At 40.8% G+C, this 26,981-nt stretch overlaps 1 protein-coding gene across 1 annotated transcript in view; it reads left to right on the forward strand.

Annotated features, from left to right (window-relative positions):
* The first annotated feature begins 1,966 nt into the window (after positions 1-1,966).
* The window catches only part of Ppil4 (peptidylprolyl isomerase like 4), a 33,189-nt gene continuing 8,174 nt past the window's right edge, over positions 1,967-26,981 (forward strand). Inside the window, exons 1-11 of the mRNA XM_070010611.1 lie at positions 1,967-2,099; positions 4,882-4,949; positions 5,033-5,097; positions 5,630-5,747; positions 8,879-9,021; positions 9,668-9,764; positions 10,488-10,604; positions 11,642-11,766; positions 14,015-14,081; positions 15,462-15,573; positions 19,991-20,087. Of these exons, the coding sequence (XP_069866712.1) occupies positions 2,030-2,099; positions 4,882-4,949; positions 5,033-5,097; positions 5,630-5,747; positions 8,879-9,021; positions 9,668-9,764; positions 10,488-10,604; positions 11,642-11,766; positions 14,015-14,081; positions 15,462-15,573; positions 19,991-20,087 (1,079 nt within the window). The 5' untranslated portion in view covers positions 1,967-2,029. The remainder of the gene's footprint in view (positions 2,100-4,881; positions 4,950-5,032; positions 5,098-5,629; positions 5,748-8,878; positions 9,022-9,667; positions 9,765-10,487; positions 10,605-11,641; positions 11,767-14,014; positions 14,082-15,461; positions 15,574-19,990; positions 20,088-26,981) is intronic.

The raw sequence follows: 26,981 nt of genomic DNA on the forward strand, positions 1-26,981 counted from the left end.
TTTGCTTAACATGACCTTCAGAACTTTTTTTAAAAATTAGTTCCCGTGCCCGGCTGCTAGTGGAAATGTCTAGAACGAATTTAAAAACTACGGAGGTCTTCCTGGGAACCCAAGTTTGTAATTTAATGTATCTGGGCTGCCCTGAGACGGCCACAGTTTCAAAATGCTTGGTTCCCGCCCCCCCAGCACACACACAGTTTATTGTATAATCAAACTGGACGACCAGCCACGCCTTAATGTATCCTTGTCAGCCAACCACGGGGCGGCTGCCTGGAGACCTCGCCCTCAACTGGAAGCCAACCCCTCAGGATCTAGGCGCCTTTCTATGAAATAATTCTAATCGAAATGAAAATGGAAGTGTAGGCATCCTCCAACTTTCCATTCATTTCGACTATTATGAAACTGGCTAAGCAGTGGTTATCCAAAAATTCGGGCATTTTCTATTAACAGGATTTTATACTGACTTATAAGAACTTTAGAGATATATCTTTTCAGACAGAATAACTACCATTTTCTTTTTTGGCTCTGCTGGGGTTTGAGCTCATGGCCTCACGCTTGCTAAGCTTGCTTGGCTAGAGCTCTATATCTTGAGCCAAACCACCAGACTGTCTTTTTGCTGGTTATTTTGATAATGGAGTCTTGAGGACTTTCCTGCCATGGATGGCTTTAAACCACGACAGTTTGGATCTCAGTCTGTATAGCTAGGATTTACAGGCATGAGATACCAGCCACTTGACTCATAGTCTTTCTTTGACATACAACATTTAAAAAAAAAACAAAAAACAAAAAAAAACACCTTGCAGCCGGGTGCCAGTGGTTCAAGCCTGTAATCCTAGCTACTCAGGAGGCTGAGTTCTGAGGATCATGGTTGCTTTAAATCCAGCCCAGGTAGGAAACTCCAAGCGACTCTTCTCTCCAATAAACCACTAGAAATCCAGAAGTGGCACTGTGGCCCAAGAGATAGAGCGCCCGCCTTGAGTCTGAAGAGCGCAGGGACAGATACCCGAGCCTAAGCCCAAAAAATTGCAACAAAAAATTGCAAGCCAGGTGCTGCTGGTGGCTCAAGCCTACTCCTTGATATTAAGATATTAAGGATGGCAGTTTGGAGCCAGCCCCAAAAGAAAAATCTGTGAGACTTCCAATTTAAGCTGCAAAAAGCCAAAACTGGAGGTGTAGCTCAAGTGGTAGAGTGCTAACCTAGCCCTTAGTTCAAGTTGCAGTACTGGTACACACACACACACACACACACACACACACACACGCACACATTTTCTTTGAAGTCCCTTTTACTTGATCTTCCTCCCCTATGCCTGTTTTAAAAGGTTTAGCCAAAATTCACCTGTTCAACTAACTTCTTGCCTATTCTACATCATTTCTTACAAGTTACTAACGAAGCCCCAACCACTTTTGGATTCTATTTGCAACCACTGGCTTTTTCACTCTGTTTTGGTCTTCTGGAACTAAACATGAATCTAGGCCTGGCATGGAGACACACTCTTGTAGTCCCAGCTACTCAGTAGGTGAAGATCAGAAGACTCATAGTTCCAGCAAAAAGCAGGAGACCGTACTTAGAAAAATAACTTAAGGGAGGGGCGGGGGAGAACAAACCCAAAGCCAAACCAAACCTGCAGGTGTGGCTCAAGGCCCTGAGTTCAAACTCCAATACCCCCTCTGAAATGAATGTCAGAAAACAAGACACATATGGATCTGAAGAGTTTATACTAGTGGTATGTGTTGTGTAAGTGTCCAAGGTACATACATAAGAAAAGGTAGTAAGGGAGGGTGAAGTCTGTTTCCAGCAGAATCCCTTCCGACATCCCTATTTCAAATGTACGCGCCAAGCCTGCAGCCGCCGGAAGTCAGGGGGCGGCACTGACTCGGCTAGCCGGAAGGAGGTTCCGGAACCGCGCGGAGGGGCGCCGGAAGATGACGCAAACGTGCGTCGCGTGGAGGCTGACGCCAGCGTGAGCGACGAAGGGCTGCGCCTGTCACCCCCGCCTCCCGGACTTGCTGTGGGGAGACCGGCGCCATGGCGGTTCTGTTGGAGACCACTCTGGGAGACGTGGTCATCGACTTGTACACGGAGGAGCGGCCGCGCGGTGAGGCCCTCGCCCTGCCCACCCGTCTCTGGGCCACGAGTTCGCGTCCTCACTGTCCCTTCTCTGCGCCGCTCCGGGTGGCCCTCGGCTCGAGCTTTCGGTGCCCGCCACCGGCTGTTTCATGAACGGGCTGTGGTTAGGAAAGTTTGTGTGAGAACGTAATCGAGTCTGAACAACCCTTCGCCTGCATCTTGGGTGGGTCAGTTGAGTGGCGGGTGCAGCAGACATTCACTGCCCTTAGGAGTGCGGGGGGGGGCGGGGCGGCTCTGTATGCGAATGCTGTGATCTCTGTGGCTTTACTCGTGTAGGGAGCTTGACAGATACGCTTAATCAGTTACTAATCAGTTATGTCTCGATGGAAGCTGGTAGGATGAACGTGGCGCAGCATCCCGCCGGGATGGAAGAAGGGAGGGGGCGGCCGCCGGTGAGGACGGAGCCTGCCAGTCCCGGGGCTAAGCCTTAAGGTCTCATTTTTGTGATCGTGGCGAAAGCCTACCTGTACTGTGAATTGTGTGGTAGGAGGATGTGTAAGTTGCTATGGAAACACACGGGAGTAATTCGTCCCTAGTGAGGGTGAGAAGAAGCACAGCAAGGAAAGGCTGGAACTCTTGAACTCGCTCTTGAACCGACGAATGGAATTAAAGTTTCTTGGTGGTTTGCTTAGATTTTCTGGAAACGGAAAGTACTTTGGCATGGTTATAAGGACGACGGAGGAGCGGGTGTATAGGGTGGAATGATGAGGTTTGAGCCTGGTCAGATACTGTTAGGTCTCGTGTGCTCTGCAAATGATCAGTCTTTGAAGGTTTTAGAAGCAAGAATGAACGTTGGCATAATGGTTTGGGGACGACAATAGGCAACTCTTTGTGTGTCTGTGTGTATACCCATATCATGTGGGAGATGAAGAAGACCAGAGAGAGTCATGTATATACCTGTAAACAGCTTCATTTAGCAGTTGTCAACACTTGGCCAATCTTGTTTTGTTTCACATATAATATCCCACCTGCCCTGGCTTTATTTAATCAAAAATTACTTCAGGCCAAGAGCAAGTGGCTCATGTTTAAAATCCTAACTTCTCAGGAGGCTAAGATCCAGTTCCAAGCCAGCCAGGCTCTGTGAGATTGTATTTCTAAAGTAACCACAAGAAGCCATGTTGGAGGTGTGGCTCAAGTGGTAGGGTGCCCCCCAATGAACAAGCAAACTGAATGAATTTGAGGCTCTGCATTTAAGCCCTGTTTGTGTGGGAGGGGATTAGTTCAGTGTATATATCTAAAAGATAGCCATCTTTTATACAAAACCACAAATCATTATCGCACTAAGGAATTAACGATTCCTTAGTATCAGTTAAACATAAACATTTTAAAATGTGATCATTTAAATTAGAATCAAGCACCTGGTGAGGCTTTTTTCGTACCATCTTCTCTTTAATTCCTTCTTGTTTCTGATCTCAGAGCCTTATAATTTCTTGGATTTGATCTCAGGGCCTCATTATTGCTGGGCTAGCCCTTTCTCTACTGCTGGCCACACCTCCAGCCCTGTATTTTTGCCGGTTATTTTTAGGATAAAGCCTCAGTACATAAATGTGTCCCTGGACTGCAGACTAGTCTACCTGTAGGATGACAGGCACTGTGTGTCTAGTTTCCCTTCATGGTGATGGAGTTCCACAGGCTTTCCTGCAGGCCTGGAGTCTTGATTCTCCCAATCTCAGCCTCTCACATAGCTTAGAATGATATTTGCTTACCACTGCACCCAGCTGTGGGCCTCCCAAGTAGCTAGAATCACAGGCATGAACTACTGGTAACTGGTCTCTCTTTTTTTGTATATTTATTTTTAAATGACTCATAAGATTATACATATTTATGATGTGTCATGTGATGATGTGATACAATCCAGTTCTTTTAATGTTTACCCTAAGCCTACATGAACTTCTTAAGCTAGAAACAATTTCTCATTTGCACATTGTGATATATACATATATATTTCATCAAATTAATCCATCAATAAAGGATTCTTATCCCAAATGTTAATACTCTGCATTGTTAGCACAGATGTCCAAAAAGTTCTAAGAAAAAAAAATTTTTAAACCCACAACATCAGCAGCTCATGCCTATAATTCTAGCTACTCAATAGGCTGAGATCTGAGGATCTTGGTTTGAAGCCAGCTTGGGCAGGAAAGTCCATGAGACTCACTCCTATTTCCAATAAACGACTTAAAAAGCTAGAAATGGAGCGTGGCTCAAGATGTAGAGCACTAGCATTGAGCAAAAAGGCTCAGGGATAGTGGCTAGACTCTGGACCCAAGCCTCAGGACTAGTGCTCATATGTGTACATGCACGTGTACACACACACAAAACTCCCACCCCATTTAAAATATATTGTCGGGCTGGGAAGGTGGCTCAGTGGTAGAGCGCTTGCCTTGCATGCCTGAGGCCCTGGGTTCGATTCCTCAGCACCACATAAGCAAAATGAAAAAAGCTGGAAGTGGCGCTATGGCTCAAGTGGTAGAGCGCTAGCCTTGAGCTGAAGAGCTGAGGGACAGCGCCCAGGCCCAGAGTTCAGGCCCCACGACCGGACCCAAAAAATAAATAAATAAATAAATAAAATAAAATATATTGTTTTTTTAAGGTTTGTCCTTTTTATTTTATTTATAGCTTTTGCTACTTGGTTGTTTTTCCTTTTCTTTTTCATTTTTTAAAAACAGGAATTGAGAGATTGTTTCATACTAACTGCTTTTATTTGTATAAAACTGAATTTGTGGATTACCACAATATTTTTTTTCTTTTAGCCTGCTTGAATTTCTTGAAGTTATGCAAAATGAAATATTACAACTATTGCCTTATTCACAATGTACAGGTGAGTTGTGAATATTATTCATATCTTTAGTTCTTAAATCCATCTAGCAAACTATGAATTAACAAAAATCCTGTGTATTTTAGAGAGATTTCATCATTCAAACTGGTGATCCTACAGGGACTGGCCGTGGAGGGGAATCTATTTTTGGGTAAGTTCTTTTTTGTTTTGGTGCCAGTACTGGGGCTTGAACTGGCCTAAGCTGAGCATGCTTCTCTAGCTTTTTTGCTCAAGACTAACCTCTTCTACTTTAGCCACAGCCTCACTTCCAGCTTTTTAATGGTTAATTGAAGATAAGAGTTTCATGTACTTTCCTGCCCTAGCTGGCTTCAAACTGTGATCCTCACATCTCAGCCTCCTGAGCAGCTAGGATTACAGGCATAAGCCATCAGTTCCGGGCCTATAAGATGTTCTTTTATTTTTAAATGAAGAAGAATAGAAATGCTCATGGTTAAATCTATTATTTTACTTTAGTTTTTTGAAATAGGATCTCATTGTATAGCATGGAATGGCCTAGAACTTTGAATTTTCTCTGTTCAAACTTCCAAGTGCTGATATTATAGGCATATGCCATCACGCCCAGGTTCAGTTTTCATTTCAAAAGATGGTTCAAGTGTATGGTGTTATAGCACCTCTGTGTTTCATTTTAAGAGGACTTAGGTTTTGTAACTTTACATTTTCAGACAACTATATGGTGATCAAGCAAGCTTCTTTGAGGCAGAAAAAGTGCCAAGAATTAAGCACAAGAAGAAAGGCACTGTATCCATGGTGAACAATGGCAGCGGTCAGCATGGATCTCAGGTTAGGAACCATTTCCTGAATTTTGCCTAGAAATGGACTAGAAGGGACCATGAAGTTATCTTTTTAACCTATTCAGTAATAAAATAATGTAAGCAAAGGAATTAGGAGGGAAAAAAAGTACTGCTTTTTTTCTGTATTTAAAAAAAGGGCTATGATGTTGTTCAGTGGTAAAGTGCAAGCTTTAGCACAAGACCAGGCAACACACATGATTTTGTCCTCTTAAATATAAACTACTTTCATTGTGAATAATTTTTTTTTAAAGAGTGAAGTCTCATGTTGGTAAGGCAGTCACTTAGCCATGTAAGCCATGCCCAGTCCTCTTTTGCCTTATTTTCCTAGTAGCTGTTTTTTTAATTGGCATTAGGGAGCATTTCATTGTAATACTTCCATATATATATATATAATTATATGTATACAGATATGTATATGCATATATATTCATGAATATGTATGTCTTTTAAGTCTAGCTTCCACATATGATGTCTAAATATAGAATATCTTTTTAAATTATATATATTTTTATTTTATTTTATTTTTTTTGTTTTTTACTTTTTTTGGGTCCGGTCGTGGGGCCTGAACTCTGGGCCTGGGTGCTGTCCCTCAGCTCTTCAGCTCAAGGCTAGCGCTCTACCACTTGAGCCACAGCGCCACTTCCGGCTTTTTTCTTTTTGCTTATGTGGTGCTGAGGAATCGAACCCAGGGCCTCACGCATGCAAGGCAAGCGCTCTACCACTGAGCCACCTTCCCAGCCCTGTCACTTCTTTTATCATTGTCCCCTCCTCCCATCCCTCCCAACCCAATGGGTATCTTGGTTTTTGAGCTTGTCTTGTCTCACATAATATGTTGTCCTCGGGGCTGGTAATGTGGTTCAGTGGTAGAGTGCTTGTCTTGCATAGATGAGGCCCTGGGTTCAATTCCTCAACACCACATAAGCAGACAAAAGCCAGAAGTGGTGCTGTGGCTCACGTAGTAGAGCCACTAGCTTTGCGCTGAAGAGCTGAGGGACAGTGCCCAGGCCCAGGGTTCAGGCCCCATGACTGACAAGAAAAAAAAGTTGTCCTTTAATTCCATACTTTTTTTCCAAATGATATCATTTGAAAAAAAATGATATGTAATATTCCATTGTGTGTGTGTGTGTGTACACACACACACATCTTCTTTACCTGTTTCTTGGCACCTTGGCTGATTCCATCCTTTGGCTTTTGTGAACAGTGTTGCAATAAACATAGGTATCAATAAGTATATATTGATTTATTCTTCTTGACATATATATCCAATAATTGTATGTTAGCATCATAAAGGTAGTCTAATTTCTGGAAGAACCTCTACATAACTTCCATTGTGGTCACACTAGTTTACAATCCCCTGCATCAATAGGTATTGATAATAGCTATTTCAACTGGGGTGAAATGGAATTTTAATGTGGTTTTGATTGTATTTCCTTTATGGCTAATCATGCTGAACATTTCTTTATGTGTCAATTGGCCATTTGTATTTCTTCTTGTGAGAATTGTCTGTTCATTTCTTTTATTCATTTATAAACTGGATTATTCATTTGCTGTTTTACTTTTTTGAGTTCTTTGAATGCTTGGTTATTAATCCTTTATCAGTTGAATAACCAAAGATTTTCTTTCATGGGTTGTCTTTTAGTTCAGGTGGTTTTTTCTTTTGTTATATAGAAACTATGTAGTTTAATTATAGTTTCATTTGCCAGTCTTTGTTCTCTTCCACTGGGAAGTTGTAGTCTTATTCAGGATATATGCCTGTAACTTCTAAGGTTTTCCCCATATTTTCTTGAAGCAAATTTAAAGTATCAGGTCTTACCTTTGATCCATTTTGAGTTTATTTATTTTTTGGTTGGTTATGGGGCTTGAACTAAGAGTCTGAGTGCTGTCCCTGAGCTTTTTTTGCTCAAGGCTAGTGCTCTACCACTTTGAGTCACAGCTTCACTTCCAGTTTTCCTGCCTGGGCTGGCTTTGAACCACGATCCTCAGATCTCAGCCTCCTGAGTAGCTAGAGGTGTGAGCCACTGGTGCCTGACTTGGAGTTTATTTGTGTGTGTGTGTGTGTGTGTGTGTGTGTGTGTGTGTGTGTGTGTGTGTGTGTGTGTGTGTGTGTGTGTGTGTGTGTGTGTGTGTTTGTGTGTGTGTGTGTGTTTGTGTGTGTGTGTGTGTGTGTATGTGTGTGTGTGTTCTGCACACACCAATACTGAGGCTGCTCAGCATGGCCCTGTCCCTTATCTTTTTTGCTCAAGACTAGCCTTCTACCACAGCTATACTTCTGCTTTTTGTTGATTAATTGGGTCTTTCTATACTGTTTTGTTGGTTTTCAGGTCTGGTTTTGTTACTATGGCTATGTAGTATAATTTAGAATCTGCTAGTGTGATATTTCCAGTAGTGCTCCTTTACTTAGAATTTCTGCTATTCATGGTCTTTTATGATTCCACTTGAATGTTTGGATTGGCTTTTCTAATACAGTGAGGAATAATTCTTGGTTATTTGTTGAGGTAGTGCCTTGTTTTATGCTTAGGGCTGGCCTGGACTGTTATCCTAACACTTGTTCTTTCTCATGTCGCTGGTGATAAGGGCTGTGTTGCCACTAAACCTCATCGTAGCTGTGATAACAGACACGTACAACTACACCCAGTGTTTGATCAAGATGGAGTTGAGGTTTGTTCTGGCCTTGAATAGCAATATCCTCAGCTCTGCCTCCCAAGAAGCTACATTTCAGGCTTATGCCACTATACCTGGGCCATTGTGAGTGATTTAGAAAATACAGAAAACTGCAAAGAAGAAAGTATTAATATCCATAATCCTGTCATCCATGGTTATCACTGTTCACTTTGTAGCCTGTTTCCTTCCAGTATTTATTACTTGTTATAAAACATACGTCTTATACCTTTTGTTGATTATTCTGTTCAACTCAGAAATGGAGCTATGCTTTGTTCAAGTATTTTAGACTATAGGGGCATTTGTGTACATATTAGTGTTTGTATAAATGAGTTCCATAGCTCTTAGTTCTAGCAACAAGTTTAAGAATTGGTATAGTAAAGCTAGAGTCACTTATGTAGTTTTGATAGTCTTCAGTGATTTTCAGTTACAATTATGTTTATTCTTTGTCTTCTTGTATAGTTTCTTATTACTACAGGAGAAAACCTAGATTACCTTGATGGTGTTCATACAGTTTTTGGGGAGGTGACAGAAGGCATGGACATAGTCAAGAAAATTAATGAGACCTTTGTTGACAAGGATTTTGTACCTTACCAAGATATCAGGTATGAGCACAATTTATTATCTTGAACATACTAGAATGTTGAGTACTGTGGGGGTTCACTGGTAAGAGGTATCAGTGAAATTCATATGCGTAGAATAATGTATAATTTCAAAATATGACTTAATACAAATGATAAGAATTCTTATAAAAAAGATAGTTGTACTAATAATTTACAGTTGGTTAATGTTGGGAGGACTATTAGTGCTTAATGCAGAATACTAAGAAATAGGGCAAAAGTACTAAGATTTAGACATATTTTTTTGCCAGTCCTGGGGCTTGAGCTCAGGGCCTGGGCGCTGTCCCTGAGCTGCTTTTGCTCAAGCTAGCATTCTACCACTTGGGCCACAGCACCACTTCCGGCTTTCTCTGTGTATACGGTGCTGAGGAATCGAACCCAGGGCATGTGAGGCAAGCCACTGAACCACCTTCCCAGCCCAAGACATATTTTAAAGTAATGCACAATAACTTAATATCAAACAATGAAAAATAGTAGCACTCATTATAAAAGTATAACCACTAATATCTTGTGTAATATAAGTTTTCTTTGGCATTAGAAATTCTTAAGTTGTTTGTTATAATTTGTGAAGGTAAGATATAGGTTCTAAGATGAATTAAATGTAACATTTGATTTGGATTTATTTTGTAAGGATAAATCATACAGTGATTTTAGATGACCCATTTGATGACCCTCCTGATTTATTAATTCCTGATCGATCACCAGAACCCACAAGGGAACAGTTAGACGTAAGTAGACTGGCTTACGATTAGAATGTACATGCATAATAGTAATGTCTGTGTGAGTTTGGCTTACTGATCTTCAAAACTCGTTTCTCCATAAGTGGTAATGTCTGTATGAGTTATCAAAATTCTTCGTAAGGATTTTCTTGTTCAGTTATACTAGAGCAAGTTTTCTTGTTTTTGTTTTTTTATAACTTTTTCATTTCCCTAATTTCTTTTCTTTAGTTTCTGTCCTACAGAACAGTCTTAGTTCTGGAAATTTATATGAACAACACCTTGGAATAAATTTTATTATCACCTAACCTAGTTGGGAGACTAGCTTCAAGGCCAAATTAAACTGTCATCCTGTGGGGATACTTTTCATCTGGGCATCTTCTGGAATCAGGCTAGAACCCAGAAATTTCTGTTGTCTATCACAGACTGTTCTTCCAGATATTTTGAGGTATAAATTTCTGCTTTTGAGGCTTCCTCAAAGCTGAATTTATGATTGAGATGGGTGTGTGACTCTAAGATTTTCTTTTACATTTAGCATTAGTTGGAGAATAGTAATGTCTATATAAGTATTATTTTGATTTTATAGTATGAGCTAAGCTCAATCTGGCTAATATTATGGAATTAATTTAAGTCAGTTTAAGGTTTGTTTCAGTTGCTGGATATTCTAACATGTTTGGTAAAACTAAGACTAAAATTTAATGTCTTTTAAATATATCAATGACTTGTACCTTATAGAGTGGTCGAATAGGAGCAGATGAAGAAATTGATGACTTCAAGGGAAGATCAGCTGAGGAAGTAGAAGAAATAAAGGCAGAAAAAGAGGCCAAAACACAAGCTATTCTTTTAGAGATGGTAAGATAAATTATCTTTGCCCAGGTATTTGTTTTATAACATATTTATCACATTCTTTTTCTGGATCGCTCTACTTTTTGGCTCTTGTGATAGTCTAAAAGTACTAAAATGTCAATGAAGAGAATTTTTTAAAATTAAGTTTAATATTATATAATGTGAAAATAATAAACTTGAGCCTGGCACCAGTGGGCTCATGCCTATAATTCATAATGCCTATAATTTATGCTCAGATCTGAGAAATGCAGTTTGAAGCCAGCCCAGGCAGATAAATATGAGAGACTCTTTAATTTACCAGCAAAAAGCCAGGAAGCAGAGGTGTAGCTCAGTTGGTAGAGTAGTACCAGTTGTAATCAAAAAGGTCAAGTGAAAGCTCAAGGCCCTAACCAGTAATGGCACAAAACAAAACACACACAGAAAGACAAAAAAGCCAACAAATTTGGTTCCATTATCAGTATGGTGCCAAATGCCTTCTTAAACATGGAATGTGGATATCTAATTTGTAATTATTAACTGAATTTTAATTGCTTAATGTGGCTTTCCTTGGTGGTATTGGGGTTTGAACTCAGGGCTTTGTACTTGATAAGCAGGCATTGTAACACTAGAGCCATGTTCTCAGCCCTATTCAACTCAGTTTTTGAGGGCTTATTAGCCTGAATTTTATGTATGTTAAAGAATAATTCTTCATTGTGCTACTTAATTGTTGAGATTAAATAATAGAATAGTAGTTAAAGGTAAACCTGGATTGAAATTGAGCACTCTAAAATATATTTAGTTTAGGTTTTTTTTACCTGTTGCCTCATGGTTTGATTATGGTGATGTACCCACAGTCAAATCTAATGCAGGTGAGTCCTTCCTAGATGTCACATCTGCAGACATACACATCTTCCTCCTCTTCCTGTGCTGTTTCTCCCTAGGTACATGCTATAGATCAGGCCCAGAACACCTGGGCATGCTAGGCAAATGCTCAACTTAGAGAAGGTATTTTTAATGGAAGCTAAATAAAAAAATTGACTTGTGTCACTTTATATACCATTTAGGTGGGAGACCTACCTGATGCAGATATTAAACCTCCAGAAAATGTACTATTTGTGTGTAAACTGAACCCAGTGACCACAGATGAGGATCTGGAAATAATATTCTCAAGATTTGGGCCAATAAGAAGGTAATCCCTACAAGTAGTGAGAATATTTTTAGCAATACCTTTGTTTGAATTGGTTGTATTCTCTCTCTCTTTCTCTCCCTCTCTCTAAGTATTAGAGTTTGAACTCAGTGCCTTGGGCTTACTAGGCAGGTACTCTGCCACTTGAACCATGCCCCCAGCACTGACAGATGATTTTCTTTTCTTGTTAAACTTTTTTTTTGTGTGTGTCTTAGTTTGAACTGAGGCCCGAGCTCTCTCCCTTAGCTTTTTCACTCAAGGCTCGTGCTTCACCACTTGAACCACACCTCCATTTTTGACTTTTTACTAGTTAATTACAGATAAGAGCCTTTCTGGATTTGTCTGCCTGGACTGATTTTGAACTGAGATCCTCAGATCTCATCCTTCTGAGTAACTAGGATTATAGTCTGAACCTCTGGCACTGTGCTGAAAAGCAGTTCTTTTTTTAAAAATATGCATTACTTATACAAGGGAGATTCCATTGTAACATTTCCACATGTTTACAGTATATCCTGATTAATCTTATCTCCTTTTTCCCACTCCCCCCCTTTCCTTTTTTCAGTTGAGGGGCCTGAACCCTGGGCCTGGGCACTGTCCCTCAGCTTTTCAGCTCTTTACCCCTTGAGCCACAGCGCCACTTCTGGCTTTTTCTGTTTATTGGTGCTTAGGAATTGAACCCAGGGCCTCATGCATGCAAGGCAAGCACTCTACCACTGAGCCACCTTCCCAGCCCCTCCTATTCCCCTTTATAAAAACAATTTCAAGCTGGAATTGGTAGCTCATGCCTGTAATCTTCATTATTCAGGAGGCTGAAATGTAAGGATCACATTTTGAAGCCAGCCCAGGCAGGAAACTATGAGATTCTTATGTCCAAATAATCTCCAAAGAAGCCAGAAGTAGAGTTGAGGCTCAAGTGGTAGAGCACTAACCTTAAGCACAAAAGCTCACTAGCACAACTCCTACCCCGGAAAAAAAAGGAACAGGTTTTATTGTTTTATTTTATACATTTGTGTAAAATCCTTAGACTATATTTGTCCTCATTCACCTGTTAAGGCAGTTCTTTCCCTCTATTTGATGGATCCCTTTCCCTCTCCTCCTTCTCCCCCTTCCCTTCCCTTCCCTCCCCTCTCCTCCCCTTCTTTCCCTTCCTTTCCCTTCCCTCCTCGTGTGTGTGTGTGCGCGTGCGTGCGTGCGTGCGCGCGCGCACACACTGAACTCAGGGCCTTATGCTCCCAGCTTTTGAACTGAGTGAGCTCCTCAGACTCAGAATAAGCTCAGAATCAAGCCCAATCAAGCCCTAGTATGATTCACCAGCATCATGGCTTATGACTGTTTTCTTTTTTTGGGGGGGGGTGGGGTCAGGTCATGGAGCCTGAACTCTGGGCTTGGGCGCTGTCTCTCAGCTCTTCAGCTCAAGGCTAACGCTCTACCACTTGAGCCACAGCGCCACTTCTGGCTTTTTTTCTTTTTGCTTATGTGGTGCTGAGGAATCGAACCCAGGGCCTCATGCATGCAAGGCAAACACTCTACCACTGAGCCACCTTCCCAGCCTGACTGTTTTCTTGTAAAGTATTATTTTTCAAAAGATTTGGAGAAGCCAGGCCCTGTGGTTCACACCTGCATCACAATTCCAACCGAGCCTGAGGGAAAAAGTTTAAAAGGCCTATATCAGTCAATAAGAGTTGAGTGATCACACACTCAAAATGTGATCACACATCCCTGCTGCATGGGAAGCCTAAATAGAAGGATGGTGATCCACACCCCCAGCATAAACTCAAGATCCTATTTGAAAAATAGTGAAAGCATGCCAGGTGCTGGTAGCTCCTAGTTCAGGAGGCTGAGATGTGGAGATGATCTCAGTTCAAAGTCAGCTCAGGCTAAAATGTCTAAGAGACCCTATCTCCTATTAGCTAACAAACAGTAGGAGGTGTGGTTGAAGTAGTAGCCTTCAGCAAGCAAGCTGAGTGAGAGCTCTAGGTCCTGACTGAGAGTTCTAGTTAGAGGGGAGTGGGGAGGAGGGAAGAGGAAGAAGAAAGAAAAGGAGAGAAAGGGGAAAGGAGAAAAGGGGGCAGGGAGGAGAAAAGGAAAAGGGAGCTCTGAGTGAGAAGAAGAGCAAAAGGAAGGGCCTACCTAGCAAGGCACTCTTATTAACGTCGCCTTTTAACAACCAGCTTATTTTATTCTTCAGTTTTTGAAGAATGTGAGTGAATTGTTTGTTCTTTAAGTAATTAAAAAAATTTTTTCCTTTTAGTTGTGAAGTTATCCGGGATTGGAAAACAGGAGAGTCCCTCTGTTATGCTTTTATTGAATTTGAAAAGGTATGTCATAAATATCATAAGTATGTTTGTTAGGTTTGGTGTTTATGTTCGTTTCCAAGCTGACCTCAAACTGATTCTCTTTAGCCATCTGAATAGTTTGGATTATAGGTACATGCCACCTTGCCTGAGTATCTGCCTTTGTGTTTATCTGTTTGTTAGGTTTGGTGTTTATGTTTGTTTGTTTTTTGAGATGGAGCTTTGCTCTTTTTGAGGACCAAGCTGACCTCAAACTGATTCTCTTTAGCCATCTGAATAGTTTGGATTATAGGTACATGCCACCTTGCCTGAGTATCTGCCTTTGTGTTTATCTGTTTGTTAGGTTTGGTGTTTATGTTTGTTTGTTTTTTGAGATGGAGCTTTGCTCTTTTTGAGGACCAAGCTGACCTCAAACTGATTCTCTTTAGCCATCTGAATAGTTTGGATTATAGGTACATGCCACCTTGCCTGAGTATCTGCCTTTGTGTTTATCTGTTTGTTTTGATATTTTTCCTTTAGTTTGCTTTTGTATTGATTTTTTGTTGTTGATGTTATAAAGGTGGTGTACTGTGGAGCACCAGTGACTCATGCCTGTAATCCTAGCTAATCAGGAGGCTGAGATCTGAGGATCGCTGTTTGAGCAGAAAAGAGACTCATCTCCAGTTAAGGCTAATGGTAGAGCACTAGCCTTTAGCAAAAAACGGGCTCAGGGGACAGGCTTCAGGCCCTAAGTTCAAGCCCCACATCTAATTTAGAAAAAAAAAAAAGATGTACAAAGGAGTTATAGAAGTCAGGTAAAGAGTACATTTCTTCTTGGATAGTGTTACCCCTTCCCTTGCTCTCCCAGTTTTTCCCTCCCATCCCAGACCACAAGTTGTGTAGTTCATTTTCAACATTGTTTTTTAATAGATTTTATCATGACATTTTTGCACATGTATATACTGTAGTTGGCTTATAATTTACTCCTCTCCATTACCTTTCTTTGTCTCCCCTCCCACTGATCTTCCTTTCCCAATTAGCTTTCACTTTTTAGGATACAGTATTTTTGGATTTGAGTAAAAAGGATTATAGACCCATGTTAACATAATTGGTAAGTATATGTATATCTACTTCAATCAGACTGCCTCAATTCAAAATTCTGTCTGTCATCCTTGCCTACTCTGGCTACTACTATGCCCACTAAGCTGCTATTTTTCCATTGAGAAAGTGGAGATAATGATAGATAGTACCTAACAGAATGGTTTCCAGACTTGAGATAACAAGTGCATAGCATTAGTGCTACCTTATGTGTAGTACATACTCAAATATTAATTTAGTAACAACAGATTGTATTTTCAGTATTTGTTCTTGCTATAGAAATATTTTCCATACACATTATGCTTGAGTTTTTATAATTACTATCAGGAAGAAGATTGTGAAAAAGCATTCTTCAAAATGGATAATGTACTTATAGATGACAGAAGAATACATGTGGATTTTAGCCAGTCTGTTGCAAAGGTTAAATGGAAAGGAAAAGGTATGTTGATTTATCTTGTTTTATTGCTGTTCTTTGCATGCTTGCAAATGCCCTTAGATTAGTATTGTTAATTAGGAGAAATGTTAATAGATATTACTCCTGCCATGACTTTGTAAGGATATTATCTAGGTTCTAAGGTATGTGCCTGTATTTTCTATGTTTGTCTATATTATAAGTTAGTTACAATTACTGCATATAATATGTTTTTAAAGTAATTTGACTTTATGGCAGTTTCATTTATTTAGTGAGGTGCCAGTACTAGTATTTAAACTCTAGGTCTCATGCTCTGGCTCTGGTTTCATGCTTTTGCTTAGCTTTTCCATTCACAGCTGATTCTCTACCACTTGAGTCATGCCTCCACTTCTGGTATTCTGGTGGTGAATTGAAGATAAGAGTCTTATGGACTTTCCTGTCTCCTCAGGAACTGTGATCTTCAGATCTCAGCCTCCTGAGTAGCTAGAATTACAGGCATGGGCTGCCAGCACCCAGCCAAACTTAATTTTTTTTTTTTGAAGTTTTGGATCTTAAAAACTAAACTACCAGCTGAGTGTCAGTGGCTCACAACTATAATCCTAGCTACTCAAGAAGCTAAGATCTGAGGATCAAGATATGAAGCCAGCCCCTGGAAACCAACCCAGGCAGACAAATCCACAAGACTTTTTTTTTTTTGGGGGGGGGGAAGGTGTCCGGACGTGGGGCCTGAACTTGGCCTGGGCGCTGTCCCTCAGCTCTTCAACTCAAGGCTACCGCTCTACCACTTGAGCCACAGCGCTACTTCCGGCTTTTTTCTTTTTGCTTATGTGGTGCTGAGGAATCTAACCCAGGGCCTCATGCATGTAAGACAAGCGCTCTACCACTGAACCACCTTCCCAGCCCTCCACAAGACTTTTATCTCAAAATAACCAACCAAATGGCTAGAAGTAGAGCTGTGGCTCAAGCAATAGAATTCTAGCCTTGAGCAAAAGAGCCCAGGGACAGCACACAGGCCCCATGTTCAAGCCACATGACTGGAAAAAAAAAATTAAGTTTGCCTGTGGTAGTTGTCATGTGGTGTATAACATTGAAAAGAAATCTATGAAAGACAGATGTAAAAGTCTCCTTCATTGCTATTTCTTTTTTTATTTTATTTTATTTTATTTTATTTTTTCCGGTCATGGGGCCTGAACTCTGGGCCTGGGCGCTGTCCCTCAGCTCTTCAGCTCAAGGCTAGCGCTCTACCACTTGAGCCACAGCGCCACTTCTGGCTTTTTTTCTTTTTGCTTATGTGGTGCTGAGGAATTGAACCCAGGACCTCGAGCATGCAAGGCAAGCGCTCTACCACTGAGCCACCTTCCCAGCCCCATTGCTATTTCTTATGTACCCAGTTTCTCTTTCTAAAGGTAATTTACTTTTGTTTGTTTTCTTTTCTTTTTTCTTTTTCTTTTTTGCCAGTCCTGGGGCTTAAACTCAGGGCCTGAGTGTTGTCTCTGAGCCTCATTGTACTCAAGGATAACACTCTACCACTTGAACCACAGTGCCACTTCTGGCTTTTTCTAAGTAGTTTATTGGAGATAAGAGTCTCACAGACTTTCCTGCCCAATCTGGCTTCAAACTACGATCTTCAGATCTTAGCCTTCTGACTAGCTAGGATTATAGGTGTTAGCACCAGCACCCAGCTTCTTTTTTTTTTTTTTTAATTGGCTTATATAAGTTATACAGGGGGAGGGGATTTCATTGTTACATCTCCACATGTTTACACTATATTCCAATCAATTTCACCCCTCCATCATACTTCATGTATCCCTTTCCCTCTATAAAATAGTGTCCTTAACAGGTTTCCTTAATTTATTTTCACAGTTGGAAATGGTCTATTCAGCTGTTACTTTATATCACTTTTCACATATTCTTTGAACACACACACACACACACACACACACACACACACACACACACACACACACACACACACACACACACACACACACACACACACACACACACACACACACACACACACACACACACACACACACACACACACACACACACACACACACACCCATGATTGTTTTCCTCCTTTAAAAAAGAAACCACAGGGCTTGGAAGTTGGCTTAGTGGTAGAGCGCTTGCCTCGCATGCATGAGGCCCTGATTTGATTCCTCAGCACCACAAAAGCAGAAAAAAGCCAGAAGTGGCACTGTGGCTCAAGTGGTAGAGTGCTAGCCTTGAGCTGAAGAGCTGAGAGACAGCGTCCAGACCCAGAGTTCAGCCCCCACGACTGACAAAAAAAAAAAAAAAAAAAAAAAAGAAAGGTCCTAGGACTAGCCAAACAAACAAAAAAAGCCAGAAATGGCACTGTGGCTCAAGTATAGAGTGGTAGCCTTGAGCAAAAGAACCTCAGGGATAGCTCCTGGGCTCTGAGTTCAAGTCCTAGGACTGGCAAAAAAAGAAAGAAAGCAAGAAAAGAGAAAGAAAAAAGAAAGAAACCACAAAGGGTACTCTTTCTCTATCTTGCATTTTTTGTTAGATAGTGTGTCTTAAGAGATCATTTTTTGTTTTTTTGGGGGGGGGGTCCGGTCGTGGGGCCTGAACTCTGGGCCTGGGCGCTGTCCCTCAGCTCTTCAGCTCAAGGCTGGCGCTCTACCACTTGAGCCACAGTGCCACTTCTGGCTTTTTTTCTTTTTGCTTATGTGGTGCTGGGGAATCGAACCCAGGGCCTCATGCATGCAAGGCAAGTGCTCTACCACTGAGCCCCTTCCCAGCCCCAAGAGATCATTTTTTATGTCATAAATGCCAGTAGATTTAGTTATAGTAGTAGACATCTGGGTGTTCTGAATTGCACTATGTGCATAGTGCTATGTCTGTCCCTAAGTGTAAGTGTGTGACAGTTCCCACATATGTGCATTCATGAAGGTGTCAGTTCCTAGCACAGACATGTCAAACTTAAGGTCAAATATGAGTGTTTGTTCTACATTTCTTACTTAAAATTTTTATGTATTTATTTGGTGGTACTGGGGTTTGAGTCTAAAGTTTTGTCCTTCCTAGACAAGCATTCTGCTATTTCAGCCCTTTTTGCTTTTAGGTTATTTTTAAGGTAGGATCTTGGGCTTGCCCCCACTGCTCGGGATGTGGGTTAGGATCCTTCTATCCATGCCTCCCAAGTAGCTGGGATTATAGGTATGTGCCACTGTACTTAGCTACTTTTTTTTAAATTTTTTTGAGATGTCTTCCAAATATAGAGCAGACTCATCTGGAACTCTCCATCTTCCTGTTTCAGCTTCCTAAGTGCAGGTATTAAAGGTGTGCACCACCACACCTAGGCATGAGGCTTTTTTTAAAAAGTAAATTATTTCTTTTGTTTCTTTTTTGGTACTACTTAGGGATCTCTTGTACTACCTAAATATGCTAAACATGTATGTATCCTACCAAGGAACTATATCTTCAGTCAAGTATTGTTTTCCTTTTCTTTTTGTTGCAATGTTTATAAAGAATTTCATTTTGGTAGTTGTTCATGTGTAATATTAAATTTTATTAGCAATTTTAGGATTGCTTTCTTTTATGTCCCACATTTCTTTTCTTTTCTTTTTTTTTTTTTTTTTGGGTCCGGTCATGGGGCCTGAACTCTGGGCCTGGGCGCTGTTCCTCAGCTCTTCAGCTCAAGGCTAGCGCTCTACCACTTGAGCCACAGCGCTATTTCTAGCTTTTTTCTTTTTGCTTATGTGGTGCTGAGGAATCGAACCCAGGGCCTCATGCATGCAAGGCAAGCGCTCTACCACTGAGCCACCTTCCCAGCCCCCTGTCACACATTTCTTTATTCCTTATGGTTTTAATAAAGTTTCTGGGGTTTGGATTTTTTTTTTTGTGCCAGTCTTGGGGCACCTTGAACTCTGGGCCTGGGCACTATTCTTGAGCTTGTGCTCAAGGCTAGTGCTCTTATCACTTAAGCCACAGCTCCACTTCCAGCTTTTTTTTTGGTACTTAATTGGAGATAAGAGTCTCACTGGCTTTATTGTCTGGGCTGGCTTCAAAATGTCATCCTCAGATCTTAGCCTTCTGAGTATCTGGGATTGTTGGTATGAGCCACTGGTACCTGGCCCACATTGTCAGTTTTTTGTTGGGCTTAATGTTCTCATGGATTAATGGCTGCTTAAAAACTGCAGTATTAGAGTGAAATTTGAAATTTGATGTAATGTTCATGTAAGTCATTAGGTGGCAGCATATGACAACCTAGCAAAATGGACATCTGGTTTCAGAAAATGTTTGTATAGATTGGATCACTATAATTCTTCTCTCTTCCCTTTTTCTTTTTTTTTTCTCTTTTTTTTATCCTCTCTTCCCTTTTTCTATGCCCCAATATATACCATTTACAAAGTAGCAGTTTTCCTGATTAACTATGTGGTATTTCTTACTAACCTTTTGTTTTTACCTTAATAAATAGGTGGGAAATACACCAAGAGTGATTTCAAGGAGTATGAAAAGGAGCAGGATAAGTCATCCAATTTGGTTCTGAAAGATAAAGTAAAGCCCAAACAGGAGTATCCTTAACAAGAATGTATGTTGATCATCTACAGTACTGTGATGCATTGTAAAAAGTCACAAAGGCTCTGTAAGAAAAGGTTCTTAAATCTCTATCATGAGAAAATAACTTAGTTGATTCTCACTGTATTTCAATGTCTACATATTTTTTTTTCTTGTTTCTTATGTCCTATATTCTGGAGAAAGTTAGGTTTGAAAGAAGTCTTTAGCTTAAATCCCTTACCTTCTTGCTCTTAGGTTAAGTACTATCCTACTAACCACATTTCCAGAAGATTATTAGATAAGATTTTTCTGCATATAGTATTGTTGTAGATTTCTTGTTATCATAAATTTCATACTGCTAATCATGCTCTTTTTTTTTAGCTGATCCTGGAGCTTGAACTCTGGGCTTGGGAACTGTCCCTTTTTGCTTAAGGCTAGTGCAACTTCTATCCTTTTCTGTGATTTGTTGGGAGTTTGGAGTCTCACAGACTTTTCTACCTGAGCTGGCTTTGAACCATGATCCTCAGATCTCAGACTCCTAAATAGCTAGACTTATAGGGGTGAGCCACCACAGTCCCAGTGCTAATTATTTTTTTGTGTCTAACATCCTTATCTAAATAGGAAAACCCTGTATTCTTTGTTACAAAACTAGATTGCTTCTTTCGCATAGTACATTGTGATTTTAGCAACATAGGTTTGTTGGACTCATACTGAGCCAAACACTATGATCCTCCTATTTCCATTTCCCACTGTACATGGGATGACAAACATATACCACCATACTCAGTTCTTTCTGTTGAGGTAGGGTCTCATGAACATTTTTGCCCAAGGTGATCTGGAACCATGTTCTCCTGAACTCAGCCACTAGTATTGGATATTCTTTTTTTTTTTTTTTTTGTCGGCCATGGGGCTTGAACTCTGGGCCTGGGCGCTGTCCCTCAGCTCTTCAGCTCAAAGTGAGCGCTCTACCACTTGAGCTACAGCCCCACTTCCGGTTTTCTGGTGGTTTATTGGAGGTAGGAGTCTCACGGTCTCTCCTGCCCGGGCTGGCTTTGAACCGCGATCCTCATATCTCAGCCTCCTGAGTAGCTAGGATTACAGGCGTGAGCCACCAGCGCCCGGCAGTATTGGATATTCTTGCACCAAGCCATCGGTTGAGATGGAGTCTTGCAAACTTTTTGGCTGAACTGGCATTGAACTATGGTTTTCATGATTTCCACCTCCTGAATAGCTAAGATTATAGACATGAGCCACTGGCATCTGCCAGGTTCACTTTTTGTAGGATTACAGAAATATACTTTACTTTACTGTTCAGGTTCTTCCAAGTTTTTGGTTGAGACAAGTAAGAAGCAATGAAGCATACTGTTCATATTATGTCATTTCAGTTTGTTCAAATGAGTTTTCCTATTATAAATCTATCACTCCACACACTGCAAAGGTTATTTCTTTGGTGATTGTTTCTGATAAATGGTGTCTTTGTTTTCTAGTTTCTGTTGCTGTTGCAGAGCTTTTCTTTTCCTATGCTATGTCGACACTTTTTTCAAACATTTCATCAAAGAGAGATGTGTATCGAGTTGACCTTCATATATTCCTGTTTTAAATTGTGCTACCTGTCTGCCATACATAAAGCATGTGAAGCAGAACTAGATAAAGTCTGAAGGATTCTGACAACATCAGCCTAAGGAGAGGTTTTCACAGGCAGCAGCACCAACAAGTTGATAATTGATCTACAAAGAGCAACATTAGGAGACATGTGATTGGAAGCCTAAAATCATAAAAGGTATGGGTGGAATACACTAGGTTTTGGTTTTGGTTTTGGTGACAGTGGGGTCCGAACTCAAGGCCTTGCACTTGCTAGGCAGATGCTGTACCACTTGAACTACATCCTCAGCTCTTTTACTGCTTTAGTTATTTTTCACACAGTGTCTCAAGTTTTTGCCTAGGGCCAGCCTCAGATCGTGGTCCTCTTACTTAAGCCTCCTGTGTAGCGGGGCTGACAGGCATGGACCACCATGTCCTGCTTGTTTGTTCAGATGGAGACTCGATAACTTTATGCCGGGGCTGGCCTCAGAATTCTTCCAATCTCTTTCTGAGTAGCTAGTTTTACATGTGTATACTACCACTCCTGGCCCTTGCAATCTTTGCAGGCAAACTTAGCCTAAGCACTAGTAAGTGCAACTGGAAGAAGGGGAATGTTATAGGATAAGTAAGAGGAAGTACATCATAAAATTCAATGCATATTCTACAAAATTAAGAAAATTGAGGAAGGGCTGGGAGGTGGAGAAGAATTATGAGAGGGTGACATTAATCAAGATACATTGTATTCTTTTTGGGGATGGGGGTCCGGTTGTGGGGCCTGAACTCTGGGCCTGGGCCCTGTCCCTCAGCTCTTCAGCTCAAGGCTAGCGCTCTACCACTTGAGCCACAGCACCACTTCTGGCTTTTTTCTTTTTGCTTATGTGGTGCTGAGGAATGGAACCCAGGGCCTCATGCATGCAAGGCACGCGCTCTACCACTGAGCCACCTTCCCAGCCCAAGATATATTGTATTCTTACAGCAACTCCTTTGTGCAACTACTGAAAGATAATAAAAAAGAGAGATTGCTCCATAAATTAAAAAAATGAAGTACAGTTGTAGAGAAGAAATTAGAAGGACCAGGTAAGGCTAAGGTATAGCTCAGTGATAGAACACTTGCCTTGCTTGCTTACCTCCATGCAGCAGACCCTCAGTTCCATCCTCAGCACTTCAAAAAACAAACAGAAAAAGGAAAGAATATTTAAATTTTGTAGCATCAAAATATCTTAAACCCAAGAAGGCAGAGCACTAGTAGTTAAGAAATTAGGCATATTTGAGAATCAGTGGCTAGTCTGTCTAGTTTAGGACTGTTTTTTTTTTTTAATTTTATTTTATTTTATTTGAGAACATACTGTACAGAGGGGTTACAATTACATTGGCAGGATAATGCATACATTTCTTACCAAGCATTGCAGCCTCCTCCTTTGTTTACCCTTCACCTCCCTTCCCAGCCTCCCCCCTCCCCCCCATAGTTTAGGACTGTTGAGTAGAAATTTCTGCAATGATGAAAATGTACTTTTCCTTCCCTGCCCACATGTAGTTAGTGAGACATCTGAGGAACTGGACTTTTTTTTTAAGAAAAAACAATTTAAGAAAAAATCCTGGAAGTGGTGCTGTAGCTCAAGTGGTAGAGTGCTCGCCTTGAGCTGAAGAGGTGAGGGACAGTGCCCAGGCCCAGAGTTCAAGCCCCACAACCAAAAAAAAAGAAAAAAGTCCTTTGTTTCCATATCTTTGGAGTTCATTTCAGTATGTATCTTATATACATATGAAGAAGTGCTTGGGTATTACACCTTCATGATTTTCTCCTAAGACTATCCTCTTTTGGTCTCACTGTATGTGAGTATCTAGAATTTTGTTTATTTTGTCATGTCCCATTCTGTTTTAGCTCTAACTTCCTCATATCAGGGAGAACATGAGCTATTTGCTTCTCTGATCTTGGCTTACCTCACTTAACATGATTTGTTCTAGGAACTGAACTTTTTAAATTTTAATTGAATAAACACATATTGCTAATACTGAGCAGTACAACTTTCTAGCCTCCTGAAGTTGATATAAAAGATGGATGTGACGTTGGTAGCTGACAGGTTTCATTTTAGGAGGCATTTGTAATATCTATATTATATTAGTTATTTATGGCAAAGGAAAAGGATTCAGAGGATGTCTGAGTCAACTAAAAGGCATAGGGGGAATACGTTTTATAGATCTTGAAAGAGAAATTTCTGTGAATGGAGATTATTAATCAAAAAGATCAAATAGCAGGTAAGGGAGTTTAGACCTTTGTGAAGAAACTACACAAAAGATGTCAGTGAGATCACGAATTTGTGTTTGATATAAAGGATTTTGGAGATTTGAGATCATAAAAGGTTGGTTTTGGTTTTTAGTATTGAGTGGAAGACAGTGGATAAGCAAGGAAGAAAGAGAATCCAAGTATCCTAATGGTATAACAGATCCTCTACAAATACTTAATATCGAGGTTAAGAATGAAAGATGCTGTCCCTACCCATCCACGGCTACAGGAGTAGGAGGGAGGAGCTAGTATAAAATAATTATGTTAGACATAAGTTATGTCTATTTCAGAGATATGGGACTTAGAGTAGGGTAAGAGATTAGGAAATAGCCTAAGTAGCACCAAAGGGACTAAAGTACAAGCTGCAACTCAGATACAGGATAGAGGAGGGCTGTGTCAGGAGCTGGTTTCTTTAGTAATGGATTTTCTTTAAATCCACCATTGGAGAGAGTGTAAGTGGCAGGAAGTGTACTTGAAGTCCCAACTGCTCAGAGGGAGGCTGAGGCAGGAGGATTGCTCAAGTCTTGTTCAAGGATGGCCTCAGCAACTTACTGAAACCTTATTTTTCTTTCTAAAATGTATCATATTTTAATGACTCTACTGAGTCATAATTCAATTAACCCCCTGCACCCATGTAATTAGAACAGGATTTCATAAAATAAGAGTCTTTAACCCTTATCACTGAGCTACCTCCCTTTTTCTTTTTCTTTTTTTTTTTTTTTGTCGGTCATGGGGCTTGAACTCTGGGCCCAAGTGCTGTCCCTCAGCTCTTCAGCTCAAGGCTAGTGCTCTACCACTTGAGCTACAGTGCCACTTCCAGTTTTCTGGTGGTTTATTGGAGATGAGTTTCACAGACTTTCCTGCCCAGGCTGGCTTTGAACCGTGATCCTCAGATCTCAGCCTCCTAAGTAGCTAGGATTACAGGTGTGAACCATTGGCGCCTGGCTTTCCTATTTTATTTTATTTTTATTTATTTATTTATTTTTGGTTCCGGTCGTGGGGCCTGAACTCTAGGCCTGGGCCCTGTCCCTCAGCTCTTCAGCTCAAGGCTAGTGCTCTACCACTTGAGCCACGACACCACTTCCGGCTTTTTTCTTTTTGCTTATGTGGTGCTGAGGAATCGAACCCAGGGCCTCATGCATGCAAGGCAAGCACTCTACCACTGAGCCACCTTCCCAGCCCCTCCTATTTTATTTATAAGCTAAAAATGCTGATTGGTTTGAAGAACACTGAAAGTAGTGTGACATAGTAAAAGGGAGAAAAGAAGTTGGAGATAATGGAGTAATAACGGGAAGCTATGGGCTGACTAGCCATGTTTAGTCCTCTTGTAGAAAGCAAGCCAGCATTTTGTGTCTTCCTAGTTGATTGTATGGGTGTGGAAGACATCCTTAAGGAAAGCCTCAAGCTGTGGTATTGTGAAAATGGACACAAGACTCTAGTTTTAAGGAATGGCTTACATTTGTTCCAGTCCCACATGCAACAAAAATAGCTCCTTATATGTTGGTTTCCTCATGAGCCTTCCTTTGAATACTAACTGAACAAGCCCAAGCCCATGTTAGCCTTCCTCCAAATCCATTTTACAAATTGAGATTATTTTCAGCAGGGGTTGTCAACAGTTTTATGCTTTCTTTTATTCCAGTGTGTGTGTGTGTGTGTGTGTGTGTGTGTGTGTGTGTGTGTGTGTGTGTGTGTGTGTGTGTGTGTGTGTGTGTGTGTGTGTGTGTGTGTGTGTGTGTGTGTGTGTGTGTGTGTGTGTGTGTGTGTGTGTGTGTGTGTGTGTGTGTGTGTGTGTGTGTGTGTGTGTGTGTGTGTGTGTGTGTTACACATTTTTTTTTGTCAGTCCTGGGGCTTGAACTCAGGGCCTGGGCACTGTCCCTGAGCTCTTTTGCTCAAGGCTATCACCCTACAACTTAGAGCCACAACTCCACTTCCTGTTTTATGGTAGTTAATTGGAGATAAGAATCTCATAGACTTTCCTATCTGGGTTGGTCTTGAACTGTGATTCTCAGATCTCAGCCTCCTTAGTAGCTAGGATTACAGGTGTGAGCCATCAGCACCAGGCAGTTTTTGTATATTAAGGAAACTACTTATCCTTGAAATAAAATATTATTATAATTATTATGTGGTGTATCAAACCCAGGACTTTGCTCATGTTAGCAAGTATTCACTCACTGAGCTATCTCCTCAACCCCATTGTTAATATTTTAGTAGCACATTTAAGTGAAATTTAGAAAAGATGAACTTAGTTTAACTATCACTTAGACAAATTATGCTCAGATTATGCTCAAATTACACTACTATGTATGTAGGGATTTGGGGATGGGAGGTGTCATTTAAAATTTTTTTTTCATGTTTAGATTTTTTTTATTGTGAAAATACTGTACAGAGGGGTTAGAATTACATGGGCAAGATAATGAGTACATTTCTTTTTTGGGGGAGGGGGCCTGAACTCTGGGCCTGTGTACTGTCCCTCAGCTCTTCAGCTCAAGGCTAGTGCTCTACCACTTGAGCCACAGCGCCACTTCCGGCTTTTTTTCTTTTTGCTAATGTGGTGCTGAGGAATCGAACCCAGGGCCTCATGCATGCAAGGCAAGCACTACCACTGAGCCATCTTCCCAGCCCCTATGAGTACATTTCTTATCAAGCATTGCAGCTTCCTCCTTTGTTCATTTAAATTTTTTGATGGTGTTGGGGTTTGAAATTGGTCCTGTACTTGCTAGAAAGTCACTCTACTGCTGAGCCATGCAGACTTTTTTTCCTTTGTCCCCCTGGTATTGGAGTTTGAATTCATGGCCTTGGACTTGCTTAGCTTGTTTGCTTAGCTGGTATTCTTCCGGTAGTCACTTAAGTCATACTGACAGCTTGGCTTTCTGCTGCTTATTTTGGTGATGATGTCTCAGATTTTTCTGCTAGGGCTAGCTTTGAATCAAAATTCTGGAGGCAGCCTCTTGAGTTGCTAGGATTATAGGCATGAGCCACTGGCACACAGCTTTTACACAAATTTAAGATTTTCACTTTTAGCTTTCATATACATCTAAGTAAGATTTTA

This window comes from Dipodomys merriami, unplaced genomic scaffold (assembly GCF_024711535.1).
Source record: "Dipodomys merriami isolate MVZ:Mamm:240054 unplaced genomic scaffold, mDipMer1.0.p SCAF_8, whole genome shotgun sequence".
In the NCBI taxonomy this organism is placed as follows: domain Eukaryota; kingdom Metazoa; phylum Chordata; class Mammalia; order Rodentia; family Heteromyidae; genus Dipodomys; species Dipodomys merriami.